Raw genomic sequence first — 18,305 nt, 5'->3', positions numbered from 1 at the left:
AGGTGTGTTTATTCTTTGCTAAAAGAAAAAGCTGCCTGATGTTAACATTGAACAGCAGTTGTCTAATGTGGTGTAAGTCATCTAATAAAATAAAGCTTTGTAGGGCTCTGTATTGAGAGATCTAGGCTATTACAGAAATTTCTGTAGTGTTTCAGAAGTGATCAAGAAGGACACATTTTATAAGACCCTGAAAGGAGCTTTTCTAAAAAAATGGAAATATAATACAAGGAAGCAGACCTTTTAGCTGTGTTAATTGTAAAGGACTATGAATAAAGACTTTTTTGGTAAATGAAACTTTGCTCTCCATTGTACAGATAGATCAAACTAGTTTTTGGTAACTTCCATCTTCAGTAGAAATACACAGATCCTAATAGTCAGAATTTTTATGAGTTGGTGTAACCCAAAGCGCAGACAGACATCTATGCAGACAAGTTACCATGATTTAGCAAATCAGCTGCATTAAGTAAATGTTCTAATGCTCTTCTTCCTTGCAAATACAAAGAAAAAAAAATTAACCTAAACTTGGTTTTTGGCAGATGCAGTTCAGTGGTGACAAAAGATACCCTAAGATTGTGGATTTTACTTCACTGAATGATCTACATAGTTTTGATTTAGAGATGTAACTAGCGGTTGTTAATCTTTCCCTTTTATACAACAAGTTGGGGCTACAGGGTAGATAAGGTTAAATGATTATTCGAGTTTCTACTTAAAGTGGGAAGAAAAAAATGTACAAGGAACACATGAGGAGGCATGTAAACAGAACTAAGAAAATCATGAGTTTCAAAAGTCATGGAAAGAGTTCTATGCAGAAAATCGAAAAATGGTAAATAGAGAAGGCAAATTATTTTTTAAAGAATGCAGGTTTAATGAGATACTGGATGTAAATATCAGTTTTCTGAGAAACAAAAGCCATATATAAAAGCTTGATGTTCAGGTAAGGCCAGGTTCCTTGTATCCAAGTGCTAAGAATTTGCTGATAGTGGAAGAGGAACCAATGGATGGATGAAGAAGGGCACATATTGAGAATACATACTGAAATTATATACATACTGTATTTATTTATTTTTATAAAACAAAGTGTCATGGTCTTAGTTTGGATAACATCTTACTGAATCTGCTTAACATTTCAGTAAGAAAGACCCTGTAGGCTTTCCAGCATTGTTTCTATTAGTGTATTAGAAGGCTGTGTGCTAAATATGTCAAAAATATAAAAGCAGAAGTTAACCTCTTCTAAAATGTTTGAGTGAGCAATGTTTCAGAGATTAAAATATTACAAAATATAAACTCAATGCCATTTACTTAATTACAAAATTTGGCACTTTGCTGGCTTTGAAAACTTGGCAAGACCTGTGGGCCTCAAGTTTTAGTAGGCATTTGTGGTTAAATATTGGAGAGCTGACTCACTGTTTAAACAATTTCAAGCCAGGCTTCCTTTTCAAGAATTAAGCTCTCTCTTCTTCTTTGACCCCATTACTTGACTTAATTATTGTAGCCTTCCACTTTATTTTCTCATCTTCTTTCCTTTCTCCTTGATCCTGTATCCAAAAAGCTTTTCCATAGCACTGCTCTTAAAACTTCAGTCCCATTTCTGCTGGTCTGTTGTTGTGTAAAAGTGATGTTTTCTGTGTATGCTATTCCTTAGAGGACATTTTAAAAGAGATTCAGAATTTCCAGGAATAAAATAATTTAGTAGTGCTTGCTTGTTTAACCTAATGTTGTGGTTTGGAGTTTGATGTTCCGGCTGTTTCTTTTAAAAGGATGTAGTTAATCTGGCAGACATTCACAGAAAACAATATGGTTGTGTGGATCTGGGGAAATTGTTTTACTAAGAAATTGAAAAATATTTGCATGTGTGTAAGTTGTTTTAAAAATGATACCAAGTAAAATGTAAGTCTTGTTTCTCTGGAAGTTCAGACTAAGAGGATCGTCTTTTGGAGAGCAATTAGAGAGTAGAGCAAGGAACGATGTCCCACATCCTCAGAAGGGTTAATGGGGATGGTGGAGCAAACAGCTTTTGCACTCCTGTTCAAGATGCGTGTTTATTAAAGACCTGGAGTCTTTGAAATGCACTGAGGTGAAAATTTGAAACTCCATTTAGTGCTGTATAGGTATATGTGTGTGTGTGCACCTGTTGAATAGAACAGTTGTTGCCAATCTAGTACCTGAATGAAATGTGTGATTACCCTTTATATCCTATTAGGATAGGCCAAAATATGGGGTACCACACCTCAGGATAAGGGAATGCAGTTCTTAGAATGTCATGCTAGAGCAAAGTGGAGAGGTGTAGGATCAGCGTTACATAAATTGTTTTTAAACTGTAGAGAATTAATAGTAGCATATAATTTCAAAGTTTTGCATAATGACTCTTCAAGATCAGTTGGTAGTCCTGAATTTAAACAAACAGCAAGGCTCCTAATTTGCCTTTTTTTATGTTTTATTTTATTTTATTTTTATTTAATGGTATTGAATATTTTTAGGTGGCACTAAAGCAGGGTGGGGTGAGGGGAAGAAATAAGAAGTTGCTGTTAATTTTGATTCCAAATATCAAACATATACAGCAAACCAGATTGAGTTGTGAGGTGATCTGAGTGTTAAAAATCAGGAGTAAGAGAAAAAAAAGAAAGCCTCTTGTGAGTTTGAGGAGCAGGCAGTTGGCAGCAGCAGAAGGTACTAGCAAAGGAATGCTGCTGAGAGTGCAAGTTCTTGGTATAATCCTGCATCAGCCTCTCACTGCGTGTTCAAAGAGGGTTCTGAGGGCAATGTGCCGAAACGGCAAGCTTGTGTGCTGAAGCTTGTGTGTGGTTGCAATAATTTTGTTTTCATTGGAGCGAGAAGGCTTTACAGTTTAACTTGGGCTTTGCCAATTTTGTTTTTGTGTGGTTTTTTGTTTTTTTTTACTTTAGAGAGGGCTAAAGAGACAAAAGGAATGTACATTTATTACTGTATTGTAATCATAAGTCTGACAACATGCTCATTTACTAAAATTCTTGAGGTAAAACTCCACCTGTTAGCATGAGCAAAGTTATAAACTAGGTTCTGCAACTTCACCTCTACCATTCATAGTTTGTTTTCCATAATTGCAGCCAGAGGCACCAAACTCTTTCTCAGCATGTTTAGTTTCTTCTTGGATCTCCTTCGTTGTAGCTTTTAACTCTGTTATGGTCTGCTAGTACTGCTGCTTTTTCATCCTTCTAGTACTTTGGACCTTCAGTATTAATTTTCTTAGTAACTGTTGTGAAGCAGATGTAGGGCAAGGACTATGTCTGACCTTAGTTGAGTTTGCTTTATTATTAAAATGCCTTCTTCCCAAAACACATTCGCTTTTTCGGGGTGAATTGTTGTTACGTCATTGTTTGTGCAAGGCAAGGGCCTTCCAGGACACCTGAAAGAAAATGAGTTGATTTGGGTGACAGTGGCAGGCATGGGCAGGCAAGGAGACAATTTCATGCCCCTTTTGCTGTATCTCTCATGGGTTTCTTCCTTTTCTGCTCAATGCTGATATCCCTTTAAACCCCTGTGTTTCCACAGGAGGACATTCTGGCTTTGGCACCTCTTAGGTCTGTTCTGTCTCCGAACATTAAAGTCTTTGCTGATTTACAGATTTTTTTTTTCCCCCTTGAGAAATTATAAAGCAAGGAAGTCCTTTTTGTGACTGTTGGGGAAATAAGGCTCTTGGATCTGACCAGACTTTAAAATTACTAGTTCAGGACAAATGCTTTATTTTGATGCTGCATCTCTGCTGTGTGTGTGAGGTCTGGTACGTGGGAGTCCCGTGTTCCAGAAACCTAAGTTTTGTTTTCCAATTGAAAGAACTTGGCTTTGTGGCAGTCCAGATGTGCTAGCCAAAATAAACAGAAGGTCAAAGTATGGGTTATTTTAAGTCCTAAGTAGGATACCAGAATTCTTAAATCCTATAGAATTTGCCACTGTGGATTACATCATGACTCTGAAGATGCAGGATATGCCACATCAGATAAATAGGTTATCCATTTAATCCGTTGTGTTAGCTAGTTATGAAATGGGCAGTATTTGGCTACCAGCAAAAGTCAAAGGACTGGTTGCAGTACCATTTCTGCCTCCTTCACCTTTCCTCTGGAAGGAATAACATGCCAATAACAGTCATTATTTTACTCAGTAACATTTTTCTTACCTGGTGGGTTGGTTTCTCTTATTTGTCTGTTTGCTGTCTTCCACTTTCATCCCAACTTTTTGTGTGGAAAGATTAAAGCTGCTTTGCTGCAATGGCAGCTCCAGTTAATGAGCAGAGAGTGTAATGAGTTAGTTAGAAATCATCTATGTATAACCTGAAATGTTCAGATTTATACTGTTTCTATTTAATCTCTGAGGTAACAGTCTCCAGGTGAAATTATTCCCTGTAGAAGAATCATTGACATCAACAAGTGCTCAAAAACTCTTGAGAAATTTAGTTATAATGTATCTGCAGGGATTTGGCTGTGTTTTCAAGTATTTCCAATTGTAGGACTTTAAAAGAGCAGAAAGATATACTGGAATGAGCCTCAGGGAGGGACAGGTTCTATGCTGTGTGGCTGATCACAGGGAAATCAGAAAAACAAAACAAGCTGAATGGAGTTGCAAGTGTTCAAAGCAATCGAGTATGCAAGCTTCAGCTGCTGTCATAAGATTTTGGGTTGGTAAAGGTAATGCAAATTTTGGCATTGGTTGGGGTGAATTTTTAAATAGAGGATATAATTCCCAATTTATGCAGATTTGTCTTGCCTGGGATTTTTACTTTGCAGTGCAGTAATAAATGTGTTAGGGAGAAGCAGAAACTGCACTCCGTCCTCTTCCCTGTCCTTGCATGACTGCACCCAACCACCACTGATGCTTCTTGAATGGCAAATCACAGCTCCTAAATTTAACAGTGTGGACATAACTGAAGAGATTAAGTTTTAGAGTTGTAATTGTGAAAATGTCTACTTCTCCTTATATGTTTAATTTTTGGTAAATATTTTGCAATCTGGGAAGATTTAAGAACATCCCAAACAAAGTAAATAGCCAACTTGTAATTGGAAGCAGATGATTGGAGAATTTTGTTACTGCTTTACATTTAAAAAAGTTAACTGCTGTAAAATTGTGAAAGAAAAAATAAAAAATTGTGCACTTTTTTTTTTTATCATCAAGAACTCTACTTAGATTGTTTGAGTCATTCTTAGGGAACTGAAACAGGCTAGTCTGCTTTAGGTAACCAAACCGTGTGAAAGCTTTAAAACTTTGCTAGGTAAAGACTAATGCAAACATACCTGCAATAGGGTATGTTGCCTGTGAAAATTTTTAATTTTATTATTATTTTATTATTTTTCTAATGACTACCTGTAAGATTCCACCAGAGTAGGTGGGTCAGGCTTTCTCGTGTCCTGAAGATTTTAGCAGGGAATTTGGTAAACTTTAAATCTCAGTCATAGTGAAGGGGCTCCTTTTTCTGAAAGCTGGGCTGAGGTGACTAAGGCTGTGATTCTGTCCCCAGCTGCTCTGGCACTGGCTAGACTCTGCTGAGCTGGCTTGGTACAGCAGCAAGCAAAAATCTAACCTGACAAAAATCATAGTTAAATAATACCAGCTAGATTGGGTAGGGCAAACATAGAACCAGAGCCTGTGCATGTTGCAGAGGGGTAGGTCCTAAATACAGCTATATGCAAAAAGTATATATCAAGCAGTTCAATAAGTTTTTTTTGTGTACCTTTGTGAAATCTGAGGTTTAGTTTCAAGTTAAGTTGTTAGTTATTTCTTTTTTGGTGTCTTATGGCAGTGCACTCAAAAATTTATGCTGAATTGATGTCATCCATTTACATTAACTAGAATGGCTTTATTGAATCACTCTTGAAGTATCAGCTTCCTGTCCAGCATCCTGTTTCTGACAGTAAACAGTAAATTCTGACAGCAAATAGTAAATATATAGGGAAGGGAATAATAAAAAGAAACATTTTATGATCAGTCTTTAAGACACTTGGAAGTATCTGCATCTTAGAGACTTTTTGAGCCAGATGTGACATCCTTGACTTTAAAAGCTCTTCAGGGAGTTTGCATTTGTCCAATTGCTTTTTGAGCCTGTAAATTTTTGGAACTCATTCCCACAAGACATTGTGGATCACAAAGTTTAACTACGTACCATGTAGAGTATTTCTATGTAGTTCTTTGAACTTGCTCCTTAATGTCAACTGATGTTCCCTAGTGCTTGCATTTGGAAAATAGTTGTGCTTTATTTATCTTCTCTGTGTCACCTATAATTCCGTACTCATTTTTTCTGACCTCTGTGCTCCGTTTTTTTTAGGCTGAGCCATAGAAGTGGCATATTTCTAGTTTTACTCTGTCTTTTTTGACAGGGGAGGCTCGACTGCATACATTACTGTGTCTGGGGATGCACTGTGGATTCAATTGTGGGTTTGGTTTGGCTCTTTTAGTTCTTTCCAAACAGTTATGTTTCATTTTCTTTATGATAGCTATGGAGCTAGCATTTTCATTGAACTGCATGACTATGTGACTGATCTTTCCTAACAGACAGAGCTCCTTTGCTAGGTGTGTTATTTTGCATTTGCCAGTATTGAATTTCTGCTGTTCTCTTGCACAATCCCTTCACAGTAAAAGTGTTTTGCAACTGTTGTAATGATGCCTAGGACCTGGTATGAATTTGGAACTACCTTACTCTTGATATCGTGCTAAAAAGAAGAGTACTTTGGTTTCCCAAGATGATTTTAATCCAGGTGCAAGGCAGAGGACAGCAGATGAATATAAAGAATTGCAGGAAAAAAAAGATTTATAAGCAAAACTGCATGGTTTCAAAGAAGTTTGTGTAGACATCCTGAAAAACTGATAAGAAAGACTAATAATAAAGCATATTTCTGAGAAATTAGCCCATCTATTGAGTTTAATAAGCAGCATCAAAGGAAACATCAAGTGCTTGTTTGGCAGTTTTACAAACAGAGAACAGAGGCTGCCAACTGTTAGCATGATGGAAGCAGCAGTTGAGTTTTTGGTGTTAAATGTGAGTAGATAGCTGGTGTGAGAATAATCCAGGGGGTGAGGGGAAGTAAAAGCAAGCAATTTATGGTTAATGCCATGGAGCAAGAATCATAAGGGAAGCAGAGAAAGGGTGATGTGTTAGCCATACAAGTCAGCATTTGTGTAAGTTCGCTAGAATAAGGAAGGGGAAGTTACACAGAGTAAGTTGTGTGTGTTCTGTTTGTCTGCTGTGGTTTGGTTCAGCATGTACTGAGGATAACGGAGCTTCGCATCCATCGTTTCCACACACTAAACTGGGTAAGCAGTGAGTGGAGAATGAACGGAGTCTGCAGCGTGACAGGCTGTGCTGCAGAAAAGAATGCCAAATTATTTTCTTCCAAGGCACAAAAGCTCCAAGAGATTGGTCTTGTCTAAAACATCACTTCAGATGCCTCCCAGTCATGAAGACCTCACTTGACATAACACTGACAAAATGATAATAAATGAAAGTCTGTATTTTTCTTAGTTTACTAACCAGCATCTTAAAAACAAGAAAATATGACATTGATTTGCTCTTCTAGTTCTAGGTCAAATGATTAGTTCTGTGGCAAGACAGCATGACACTTTGAGTATGACAGAAGCCCTGATGCTGCAGCAGAGGCTGGGAATATTAATGGCCAAATCTAGGTGAGTGATTTTTAATTCTGCCAGTTCCCTACCTGTTTAATTTCTTCCTTGTAGCCTTGATTCATATCTCTCCTTTGAAGCAGCATTGCAGTTCTTGGTTTTCTGAAATATTAATTTTAGAATATATTTAAGACAAAATAACGAACTTGTATGATTATTGATTACATAGCCTTTCTTTGTCATTCTTGAGATACTGAGGCTGTACTTCATACATTTTCATATGCTACAGCTTTCTTCTTGCAAGTCCAGTGATTTTTCTTCCCCAAAACTGTTTTGCAGTTAAGTTTTTAAGGTTTTTTTAAAGTTTTTGGACACCTGCCTTTAGCAGATTTGATCAGTTATTTTATGCTGAATGCATAAAAAGTTATCATACAAACATCGTGCAACTATCTAGTTTTGTTTACACTTTGTCAAAACATTTGAGAAGGTCTAAGTGCATGCATCTGTGCCTGAAGGCTGCAACCTGTTGTATAGAACAGAGTTTGAAAAGCTTTGCTGCAAATTTATATATTCACTGTTAATCTGCATTGCAGCTGTTGTGACCTGTTGCTCCTCATAGCAGTAAATAGGGCAGTGGCAGTGGGCTAGCAAGAACAACATCTGAACATTACTGTAGTGAGGCATTGTGGGTGCCAGGGCAGGAAACCAGTAATTAGCTATTACTACCTGTATCTCCCTTTCTAAATAAAACAGGAAAGAAATAATAACAAAATGAGTAGTTAAAATAACAATAGGATGTGTGTGTGAAGATTATTAAAAGTGGTCTGTAACTGAGTGATTAGACTGATTAGTAACATTCAGAGCTTCTCCTCACTGGGCCCAATCCTGTCTATTATCTTTACTGATGATTTGGATGGGGGGATTGAGTCCACCATTAGCAAATTTGCAGATGACACCAAGCTGGGGGGTAGTGTTGATTTGCTGGAGGGTGGGAGGGCTCTGCAGAGGGACCTGGACAGGCTGGACAGACGGGTCAAATCCAACCGTATAAGGTTCAACGAGGCCAAGTGCTGCATCCTACACTTCGGCCACAATAACCCCATGGAGCACTACAGGCTGGGGACAGAGTGGCTGGACAGTGGCCAGGCAGAAAGGTTCTGATTGACAGCTGTCTAAACAAGAGCCAGCAGTGTGCCCAGGTGGCCAAGAAGGTGAATGGCATCCTGGCCTGTATCGGGAACAGTGTGGCCAGCAGGACCAGAACAGTGATTGTCCCCTGTATTCGTTACTGGTGAGGCCGCACCTTGAGTACTGCATCCAGTTCGGGGCCCCTCACTACATGAAATGATGTTGGTGTGCTGGAGTGAGTACAAAGAAGGGCAACAAGGCTGATGAAGGGTCTTGAGCACAAGTCCTATGAGGAGCAGTTGAGGGAGCTGGGGTTGTTTAACCTGGAGAAGAGGAGGCTCAGGGGAGACCTCATCACTCTCTACAGCTACCTGAAAGGAGGTTGTAGCCAGGTGAGGGTCAGTCTCTTCTCCCAGGCAACCAGCAGTGGGACAAGAGGGCACGGTCTTAAGCTGCACCAGGGGAGCTTTATGTTGGACATTAGGAAGAAGTTCTTCACAGAAAGGGTGATTGGGCATTGGAATGGGCTGCCCAGGGAGGTGGTGGAGTCACCATCCCTGGAGTGTTTAAGAAAAGACTGGATGTGGCACTTGATGCCATGGTCTAGTTGACAAGGTGATGTTAGGTCGTAGGTTGGACTCAATGATTGATCTCAGAGGTCTTTTCCAACCTAAACGATTCTGTGCAAATAAAAATAAATTGTTATATGTGACATAGCATCTCTCTACAGCAGAAGTAACCAAGCAACCCTCCAATTTCATCTTGATTTGGAAAAAAAGTTCTGTCAAATAAATGCATATTTTTGTGTTATGATGAGAAATGACATTAAAGAATCCGTGATTTTGATTATGTGTCTGACATTCTGCCTCTTTCTGACTGGATTAATCCAATCCATGTTGTTATACTTTCTGTTAAGTTCTTGCTTCACCTCTGCAAGGGGTTGGGGGTAGATTTATAAGGGTTTATACAGTCTCTAAGGTAGAAGTATCTCTTGTGAGTGGCTTTTCTGATCAAGAGGAGGGGAAGATTTAGATGCTCTTCATTGTATTCCTTGCACCTTATTTCTCAGCAGACTAAAATGCTTTGTGGATACTACTGCTGCATGCTAATACAAATGTCCACCTAGAAAATAAGTCATAGTTTTCTTAAGGTGACATCGGATTTTTTTCCCTCTTTAGTCAGGAAAAATTATCAACTCATTCTGTCTTCTTTCTTCTTGATTCCTAATGTCATATCTCTTGTTGACTTAATAGCTTTCTTCCAGGATTTTGTCCCATTTTTCATTTGTTTAGTGAAAATTTTAGTTCTTATGCAATATAAAGATGATGTAAATGGGTTAAGTTTTCTTCTGTATGACTTCCTCGTATTTTAGAAATACAAGGCTTACTCCTCTCTGCATGGTGATAGAGGGAGAAGCAGCAAGTTGTGAGATTTGGTTGTGTGAACATTTTATCGTACTGTTTTATGAAAGTTTTGCCATCTATAGAAAAACCTTTAAATGAAAATATCAAAAAAATCAAGTATTTATTTTTGGTTTCATTAATTTAGTCATGCAGTTCTGTGTTAGTTGTGTATTTTACTATTTTATAGCAAATGTATAACAATTTAATTCAAATGGTACTCAGTAGATTCCCCCCCACCCCCAAATTTTAAAATATTTGTGTTGAATGTGAGTTTTTTCCTTCCCTTGACTTTGATTACATAATTTGATGTACATTGCTATATGGGAAATATTCAAAAGTGGAAGCACAGAACTTCACTGCATGGCTGCCAGCACACAGCTGCCTCCAGGCCTGGAATGCCTCCACCCTCTCTTGCAAAGCAGCCCTGGAGCTGCCAAAGCCAAGGCAGCCTTTTAGGATTGCCGTGTATGCTCTTTGTGTTGCCTGTGCCTGGTAACCTCCTACAGCCCAGGGCTTTTAGGGGCGGCACTAGGGCTGTGCTCAGCAGCCTGAGCCAGGGAGTCATCATTTAGGCCCTGGTTTAGGAGATGAAAATCACACTCGGTAAGTTGTTGGGTTTTGTGTTCCCCTAAGCTGCTACCATGGGAATTAAGGTGACAGATCAGATGTGTCTGTTTGGTAGTAACCTCAGGTTGAATTATTGCTAGGACTTTAATAGCTCAGTGTTACCACTCCTTAATGCCAAATCTAACTTAACTACTATACTTGTAGTATCTATGTTGACTTTTTGTTACTTATGATTGCAAAATTCATCATGAAGAATTGTAATTTCGGAGAGTAATTTGCATTTGGTTGTTTTGTTGATGTTACTCTATTTTTACTTATCCTAAATGACTTTGTTGGTTGGGGTTTTTTTTCCCTTTAGAGATCAGATGGTCTTCTAAAGAAGTCATGGGTAGCTGTTGTAGCTGTCCAGATAAAGAAACTGTCCCAGATAACCACCGAAACAAGTTTAAGGTACACAACTTACATCGTATGCTGTGAATTATTTTGTTGCTTTCTTGCAGAGTAGATCTGGGATTGAAAAAAATTAAATGAAAACAGAGTGCAGATTTCTGAATAGTTGAAACATTGCAGAGTTGCAGGTGTCTGTGGCTCCAGGTTTCTCCTGCCCCTTTGAGGGATCCTCTTTTATGAGTAGTGACAGGAATTGCCCAGATAGGGTAGGCTTTTTAGGACAGTTTTGATCTTTAGGGAGGAGAAGAAGCCCTGTGCTTTGATCCAGCTCCATTTCAGTTGGTAGGGGCCAAGTAAGTGTTGTTGCCTCTGGGAAGTTACAGAAGTTAGGAAAGTATCCGTAAGCATAAGGGAAGAGCTATTAGAGAAGTGTGATTGTGAACCTGAATGCAGGGTCAGCAATAGAAAATTTTAGGACTGCTTATTTTACTTGAAGGTCACTACTGATTGTAGCATTTTGAGAACTTTTGCCCTTTATTTGGAAGAAATTTATTTCTAAATGTGCTTTTGTCCCATATATCTTTGGAATTTATAAGCTTGTGAACACTTGTTCATGTGCTTAACATGCTAAACATGAAACTGCTGAAGTCAGTGACTTTAAGTAAACATACCTTTGCAGAGTCACACAAGTCAGATTTGCTTCTGTGCTCCAAACTCTTGAGTTGACAAAGGAATGTAATGCTTCCATAGTGAAAAATGATTCATGTGTTGCCTTAGGGAAATGTTTAATATTGTCAGTAAAGAAAGCTGAAGGATAAAATATTTGTCTGTTTTCTTCCTCTTTATGCGTTTGACATCACTTTGTGTAACTAGTTCCTAATTTTCTCCTTGTGGAATTTCTCTATTGTTTGGATCGCTGATTTAGCAGCAGGAGGGAGAAGATGAAAGAATGTAATTTGCAAAATGAGGAAAATTGGCATAAGCCTCAGTGGCAGATGAAACTATTCCTGATTCTTTTCAATTGACTAGATTTCAAGTTGAAAATGTCTCTGTAAGGAGTAACGTTAATTCCATAGGGAAAATTTTTGGTAGCTTTTTAATGAATAACAAAGAATTGCACTAAAAGCAGCATTGTGAGATAAAATACATGCAGGGAAAAATATATATTGTCCAAATTCCATAAAGGATGCAGATGACCTCAAAATAGTTTAAACGCAGAACAGAATAAGAGTTGAAGCTTTATACACGTTTTCACACAAGGTAACTATAGGGTATTTGAGTTATTTGTTGACTTTAAAAAGGCAGCAAAATATCTAAAATTGTTGGGTGCTTCAGCACAGTGTAAGGCTATAATGTATGTGAAGGAAGCTTTATCCTGGAGCCACTTACCCTTTTTTATTCCTTTTCCCAACTGTAAGTGGGATTATATGACAAAGCAAATACTTTTTTTTTAGAAATGGGGCTCAGAGAGATTCCATTATCTGAGGAATACCTTATGCATGTGGAAATACTTGAATATGTACATAAAGCCAGTTTAAAAAAAAGTATTTGACTTATGAATCTCTTCTACTTTAAATTTCTTACCAGATTTTACAGTAATGTTAGGCAGTTTCATTCGTATTGCTTTTAAATAAGTATTATTTTAATTCTGGGTTGGGGAAGCAAAGGAACTAGTTTGGTGAGTTGTTCTTTTTTTTGTTTGGTTGGTTTTTTTTAAAAACTTTTACTTCAAGGATCGTAACTAGATTATTAGAAGTGGTATTGTTTCTCAAAAGAGTACTTACCTAATACTTTTAAACTTCTTTTTTATAGGTTATTAATGTGGATGATGATGGTAATGAACTGGGTTCTGGCATAATGGAACTTACAGATACAGAATTGATTTTGTACACCCGTAAAAGGGACTCTGTAAAATGGCACTACCTCTGTCTCCGTCGCTATGGCTATGACTCAAATCTTTTCTCTTTTGAAAGTGGTCGAAGGTGTCAAACTGGACAAGGTATGTGGAAATTTTGTACATAAAGATTTTGGAAATTTATTTGATGTTGGAAGATATTTACTGGTCCTTTGGCAAGGGTTATAAAGGCTGTAGTTTTATATGTGAGTGTGGTTTCTGGGAAAAAATTACCTTATGAGGAATGAGGATTTGAGTTGCACATAGTTTTTGGCATTGTAGGTCTGGAGGACTTGAAGCTTCTATGTGTGAATACTTTTGGTCAGCTTAAGTGGTGGTTTTGACAGGGAAACTCTCCTGCCTCAGAGATTGCCTTGACTTTCAGGGGGAGGCAGTGAAATCTGGAACTGTGGAGGAACCTCTTCATAATTCAAAGAATTATCTATTTTTAGATTTTAAAAGACTAGAGCGCTGATGTGAACTTATTATTATCTTCAGTAACATACTTGTGTTTCATCCTCTTCCTAAAGCAAATTACCACTTTCAATTATATTAATTACATAATTCTCAAATTTTTACGTGTTTTGGTATGAAGTGTGTATACTTCAGCTATGCTCAGTTATTTTCTGTGTGGCTTTCACTGGAAGATAGTTACCTTTCCAGTTCCCAGACCATGCCTGCCTTGGCCAAGGTTGGCTGCCTCTGAGAAGATTCAGGCTTTTCTCTTTTCACTGCAGCAGTCCCTGGGGAGGATGTTTTGGTTGAGGTCTTGGCCTCATTTTGTATCTTTCTATTGTGAAGTAGCTGTGTGTAGTTGGAATTCTTAGGTATTCATATGTTGTGAAATTAAGTCGCAATTTTTTTACAAATTTTTAACATTTACTAGTGGTTTTTATCAATAACAATATTTAGAAACTGCAGTTTTTGGTTTTTAATTTCACTGTAAAAAAATCAGGAAGATCAAAGAACTTGATCATAAGTAAACCTGGTAAATCTTCATTGTCCAAGCAGACAAATTCTTTTTTATAAGTGTTTTAGAAGACATTCTCAGTTTGTCTCCTAATAAGAAATGGAGATGTTTTCAAATGTCACAGTGCTAAAATAAATTTTCAGAATTCTAAACAGAAAGTAATAAACTTTGTTTTGAAGATAATCACTGTAATTGATTTTGCAGGCTTAATTTATTGCTTCTTTTAAACATTGAAAAGAGATACTAATACTATTTAACTGAAAATACTAATTTGAAGTTCTTTTCCACAGTCTATTAGCAAGTGTGCAAAATTTTCCACCGAGTCTAATTGACTTCTCTGCTTTCCTCCCAATTGCTTTATTCTTTCTTTTTTTAACAGAGAAGATTAAGCAGGCTGTGTAAGCAGCAACCCTTTCCTCCCTCTTTTGTTTCTTGACTTCCTTATGTGATATTAAAATACTGTGAATATTGAGAAAAAAGAAATCTGGCAGAAAATGTTCTTTGCTGTCCTTTTGCAATGGTGCATTGTTCCTGAGACCTACACAGGGTTTTGTGGGCACAGTTGCAAAACCTCATCTTCGCTTTGTGTATTAACTGAGTTTTTCATTTGAGAATTCACTGACTACTGCTGAGCAACTTCTTGCATTAGTCAGTATTCTTGTTTGTGTTTTCCCTTTAATCTCAAATTATGTCTATTGATTAGTTGTCAGAGTGCATTGATGGTGAAATATTGAGTTTGTGCTAGGTGTTAAAAAACTTGAAGACATATTTTAGGAGCACAGCTAATAGATAATTCAGGATAGAAAACTTGGAGAACCTGGTGTGTCACCATGTTGCGTGACAGATCGCATTGTATTTAATGTGAATGTATTTAAAGACAGCTGAATTTCTTGGAAACATACTGGGAGCTTACAAGCTTGTGAACCTAGATTTTTTTAAATTCTATTTTTTATCTGATAAGATTTAAGTATCAAGTGTGAATTTTCAGAAATACACAAAATATTAAACATGGACTATTGTACTTGAGCTGGATCATGGGTCAGGGAAATATAGTAGTAGAAGCTCTGTAGCTGCAGTGTTACAAGCATGAAGCTTATTCAGTGCACCAGCTCAATATTAATTATTGAGTGTCATTGCTCCTAGCCCGCTTGGTATATTCTCAGCTGGGTTTTTGTGAACCTCTGCCATGTGGAGCATTTCTTGTAGTTCTGATCTGTCACAGTTCTGCGTCCCTAAATAAATACATGATGATAGTAATTGCCAGCATATTCACATAACTGCATTTCCAGTCAGAGTAGCTATATAGATAGGTAGTTTTTAGTAAAGAGTGTTTTAAGATTGTAATACTCACTTTGAAAAATGAGCACCTGCACCCACGTTTAACAAGCATGTCAACTTTAACTTCATGCTTTCAATGGAAGAATAATCCAAAGCTGCGACTTTGCTGGTGAGGGTAAGTTGGGACGCTCCCTGCTGTTCAAAGGCAAAGTGGCACAATACACACGCAACATAGTCAGTATTGCTGCTAACTTTGTGTTCTGTGTCTATTAGCCTAAAGCAATTAGTTTGTTACTGTCTGTTTCACACAGTTTGTCTTACTAGCTTTTCATTTTAATCCTCTTAAAGAAACTAAGCTTTTACTCAGTGTTTAAATCCTTTTTTGTTATGCAGGTATCTTTTTATGGTAATTTAATAGAAATCCAACTTAGGAAATATGACCTTGTAGCACCACTGTAGTTTCATTTAAAGATTTTTAAAAATTGTATTTATTTAGTAGGTATCTTTTTTATGAGCTTAAAAGAAAGAACCTTGTGGTGTTTCCCCCCCCATTTACCACTCAAAACTTAGTTTTGCTCTTAACTGAATCAGTTTTCTGTTCCCATGCACTTTTGGTGCATGGGAATCTTATTCTTCTATGAGATAACCACTTTAAAGGTTCTCACAGTAACTTTGTGTGTTTTGGTACAATAAAAATTTCATAACATTTTTGCTTCTTTAACAGGTATTCTTTATGTGGATTCCAGTTCTATTTCTTGAAAGTTATATATATTGTAAGGCATGTTTCTTAGTTAAAGGATTTTTAATTTTTTTGTGTGTGTGTACCTGTAGGAATCTTTGCCTTTAAATGTGCCCGGGCAGAAGAGCTATTTAACATGTTACAAGAGATAATGCAGAATAATAGCATAAATGTGGTAGAAGAACCAGTAGTAGAAAGGAATAATCATCAAACTGAATTGGAAGTTCCAAGAACCCCTCGAACACCTACCAGTAAGTATGGTTCTACTGTCAGATGACATACCTGAATGCAATGCGGTACTTAGCTGAAAATAGCATTTGATTTGCATTTAATCTTTAAATAATTAAAAAGAAAGCTAATTTAAAGCTGAGACTAACTACCAGTAATGTGGTCTATTGAGGTACTTGCTGAGGATTCTCTTCTGAGAACCCTAAGTCTTGGAAGCAGAACTGCCAAAGTAAAATTCTTCACCTCTATGAAATAAGTTTTGGGAACGTAGTTGTTGCATGAGAACACTTACAAATACACCTATTGAATTGCTTTATAATATATCAACATGTTTTACCTGTAGCATTTCTGAGAAATGTTAATGTTGGGCAATGTTCCAACCTTTTTATTAGGGGAAAAAAAGTACTGGTAAAACCACATGTACAGTGGCTTTGGAATCTTTTTCTTTTGCTCGAAGTAGGAGGACGGGCAGACTGGAGTGCTTTCAGAAATACCAGAAGATTTTAGGTAATCTCACCCAGATGGCTTGATATTTGAAACTAGGAATTCCAGGTTGTTGATGATTTTAGAGGAATGGAAGCTTAGGTAAATAAGTCTCTGTTTGTCAGGGAGACACGTTAATGATAGAAAGTTGGATAGGGAGCTTAGTGGGAGGACTGCAGTGTGTAACACCCAGGTTTCATAGTTGCTTCAGACATGTTTCCCAGTAAATATTGAGATGCTATTCTCTGCTGTCTGTTTCCTTCCTCCAAGCAAAATTGAGCCTTGTGAATATTTAATACTGTTTTACATATTTTAATTTCCCTTTTGAAAATTGAAAATGAATATATAAAGCATCTTACTAATATACAGTAAAATGTTCTATTTTAATATGGTTTTGCTTGTTTTCTAATTGAATCAGCTCCTGGGTTCAATGCACAAAGTTTACCTAATGGCTATCCCAGATACCCATCTTTTGGAGATGCTTCATCACATCCTTCCAGCAGACATCCTTCTGTGGGAAGTGCACGCCTCCCCTCTGTCGGTGAAGAATCAACACATCCTTTACTTGTAGCAGAAGAGCAAGTGAGTGGTTTTTTTCCCCTCATGCAACTTAGGTTCCACATTACTTCAGATTTTTATAATGATTTTTCTGTAGGCTTTCACTTGTGTTTTTCAGTATCAGGTGTAATGTATTTCTAACGTATTTTAACTACCTCAGAAAAGTGTTTATTATATAATTTTTATTATATTTTGCCTCTTTAAAATGATACTTTGTAGGATAGCTTCGTATTTATATACAAATAAAATATAGAAAGTATGTATTTGCATTATACTATTTTCAAAAATTTCAGTAATTATTTTTAAACACAAGTAATTGTACATTATAATGAGAGATCCTCGTCAAAAAGCTGCTTTATGTGTAAGTCTTCTGTTTGGCAAATAGAAATCATGGAATATTTTAGGTTATAAGGGACCTCTAGTCCTCCAGATCAAATTTTTAAGTCAGAGACAGCTGCACAGAGCTTTGTCCTGGTCATGTTTTTAATACTGCAAACAAGGGGATTCCATAGAACCTGAGCCATGTGTTCCAGTGTTTCACCACCTTTGTTGTAAAAACATTTCTTCCTAATATGTAATCAGATTTTTTTCTTGTTACAGCTGTTGTCCACTGCCCCTTAGCCTTTTGCTGAATATCTCCTAAAAGGGTCTGGCTCTGTCTTCTTTATATGTTAGGTAGTTGAAAACAGCTGTTAGGTGGTTCCCTGGCCTTTCCATTAAGATGGAACAAAGATGGTGCTCTCAGTTTCTCCTTGTATGTCACATGCTCCAGCCCTCCACTAGCCTTTCTCCGGTATGGTGATGTCTGTCTTGTACTGAGGAGCTCAGATTCAGTCTCACAAGAACTGAGTTGATGGTAATAATCATGTTCCTTAACCTACTGGCTGTGCTACTGCTAACACAAACCGGTGCAGGTTTGGTTTTTCATTGCTGCCAGAGCATGCTGCTGACTCACATTTGAGTCACCTGGACCCCCAGCTTTGCTGCAAGGCTCCTCTTCAAGTCAGTTGGTGTCTAGCCTGTTGGTGGTGGTCTATACCAGGCACCAGTCATTTGGTGTCTAGCCTGTTGGTGGTGGTCTGT

At 37.4% G+C, this 18,305-nt stretch overlaps 1 protein-coding gene across 3 annotated transcripts in view; it reads left to right on the top strand.

Annotated features, from left to right (window-relative positions):
* Positions 1-18,305, top strand: part of FRS2 (fibroblast growth factor receptor substrate 2) — a 53,003-nt gene that overhangs the window by 25,665 nt on the left and 9,033 nt on the right. For all 3 annotated transcript variants that reach the window (XM_027655150.1, XM_027655131.1, XM_027655140.1), the window contains exons 2-6: positions 7,539-7,644; positions 11,041-11,132; positions 12,885-13,071; positions 16,046-16,204; positions 17,083-17,246. In XM_027655150.1, the coding sequence (XP_027510951.1) occupies positions 11,067-11,132; positions 12,885-13,071; positions 16,046-16,204; positions 17,083-17,246 (576 nt within the window). In that variant the 5' untranslated portion in view covers positions 7,539-7,644; positions 11,041-11,066. The remainder of the gene's footprint in view (positions 1-7,538; positions 7,645-11,040; positions 11,133-12,884; positions 13,072-16,045; positions 16,205-17,082; positions 17,247-18,305) is intronic.

The sequence above is a fragment of the Corapipo altera genome, unplaced genomic scaffold (genome assembly GCF_003945725.1).
Source record: "Corapipo altera isolate COAL_440 unplaced genomic scaffold, ASM394572v1 1, whole genome shotgun sequence".
Classification (NCBI taxonomy): Eukaryota; Metazoa; Chordata; class Aves; order Passeriformes; family Pipridae; genus Corapipo; species Corapipo altera.
This window is presented reverse-complemented; position numbering and strand designations above follow the sequence as displayed.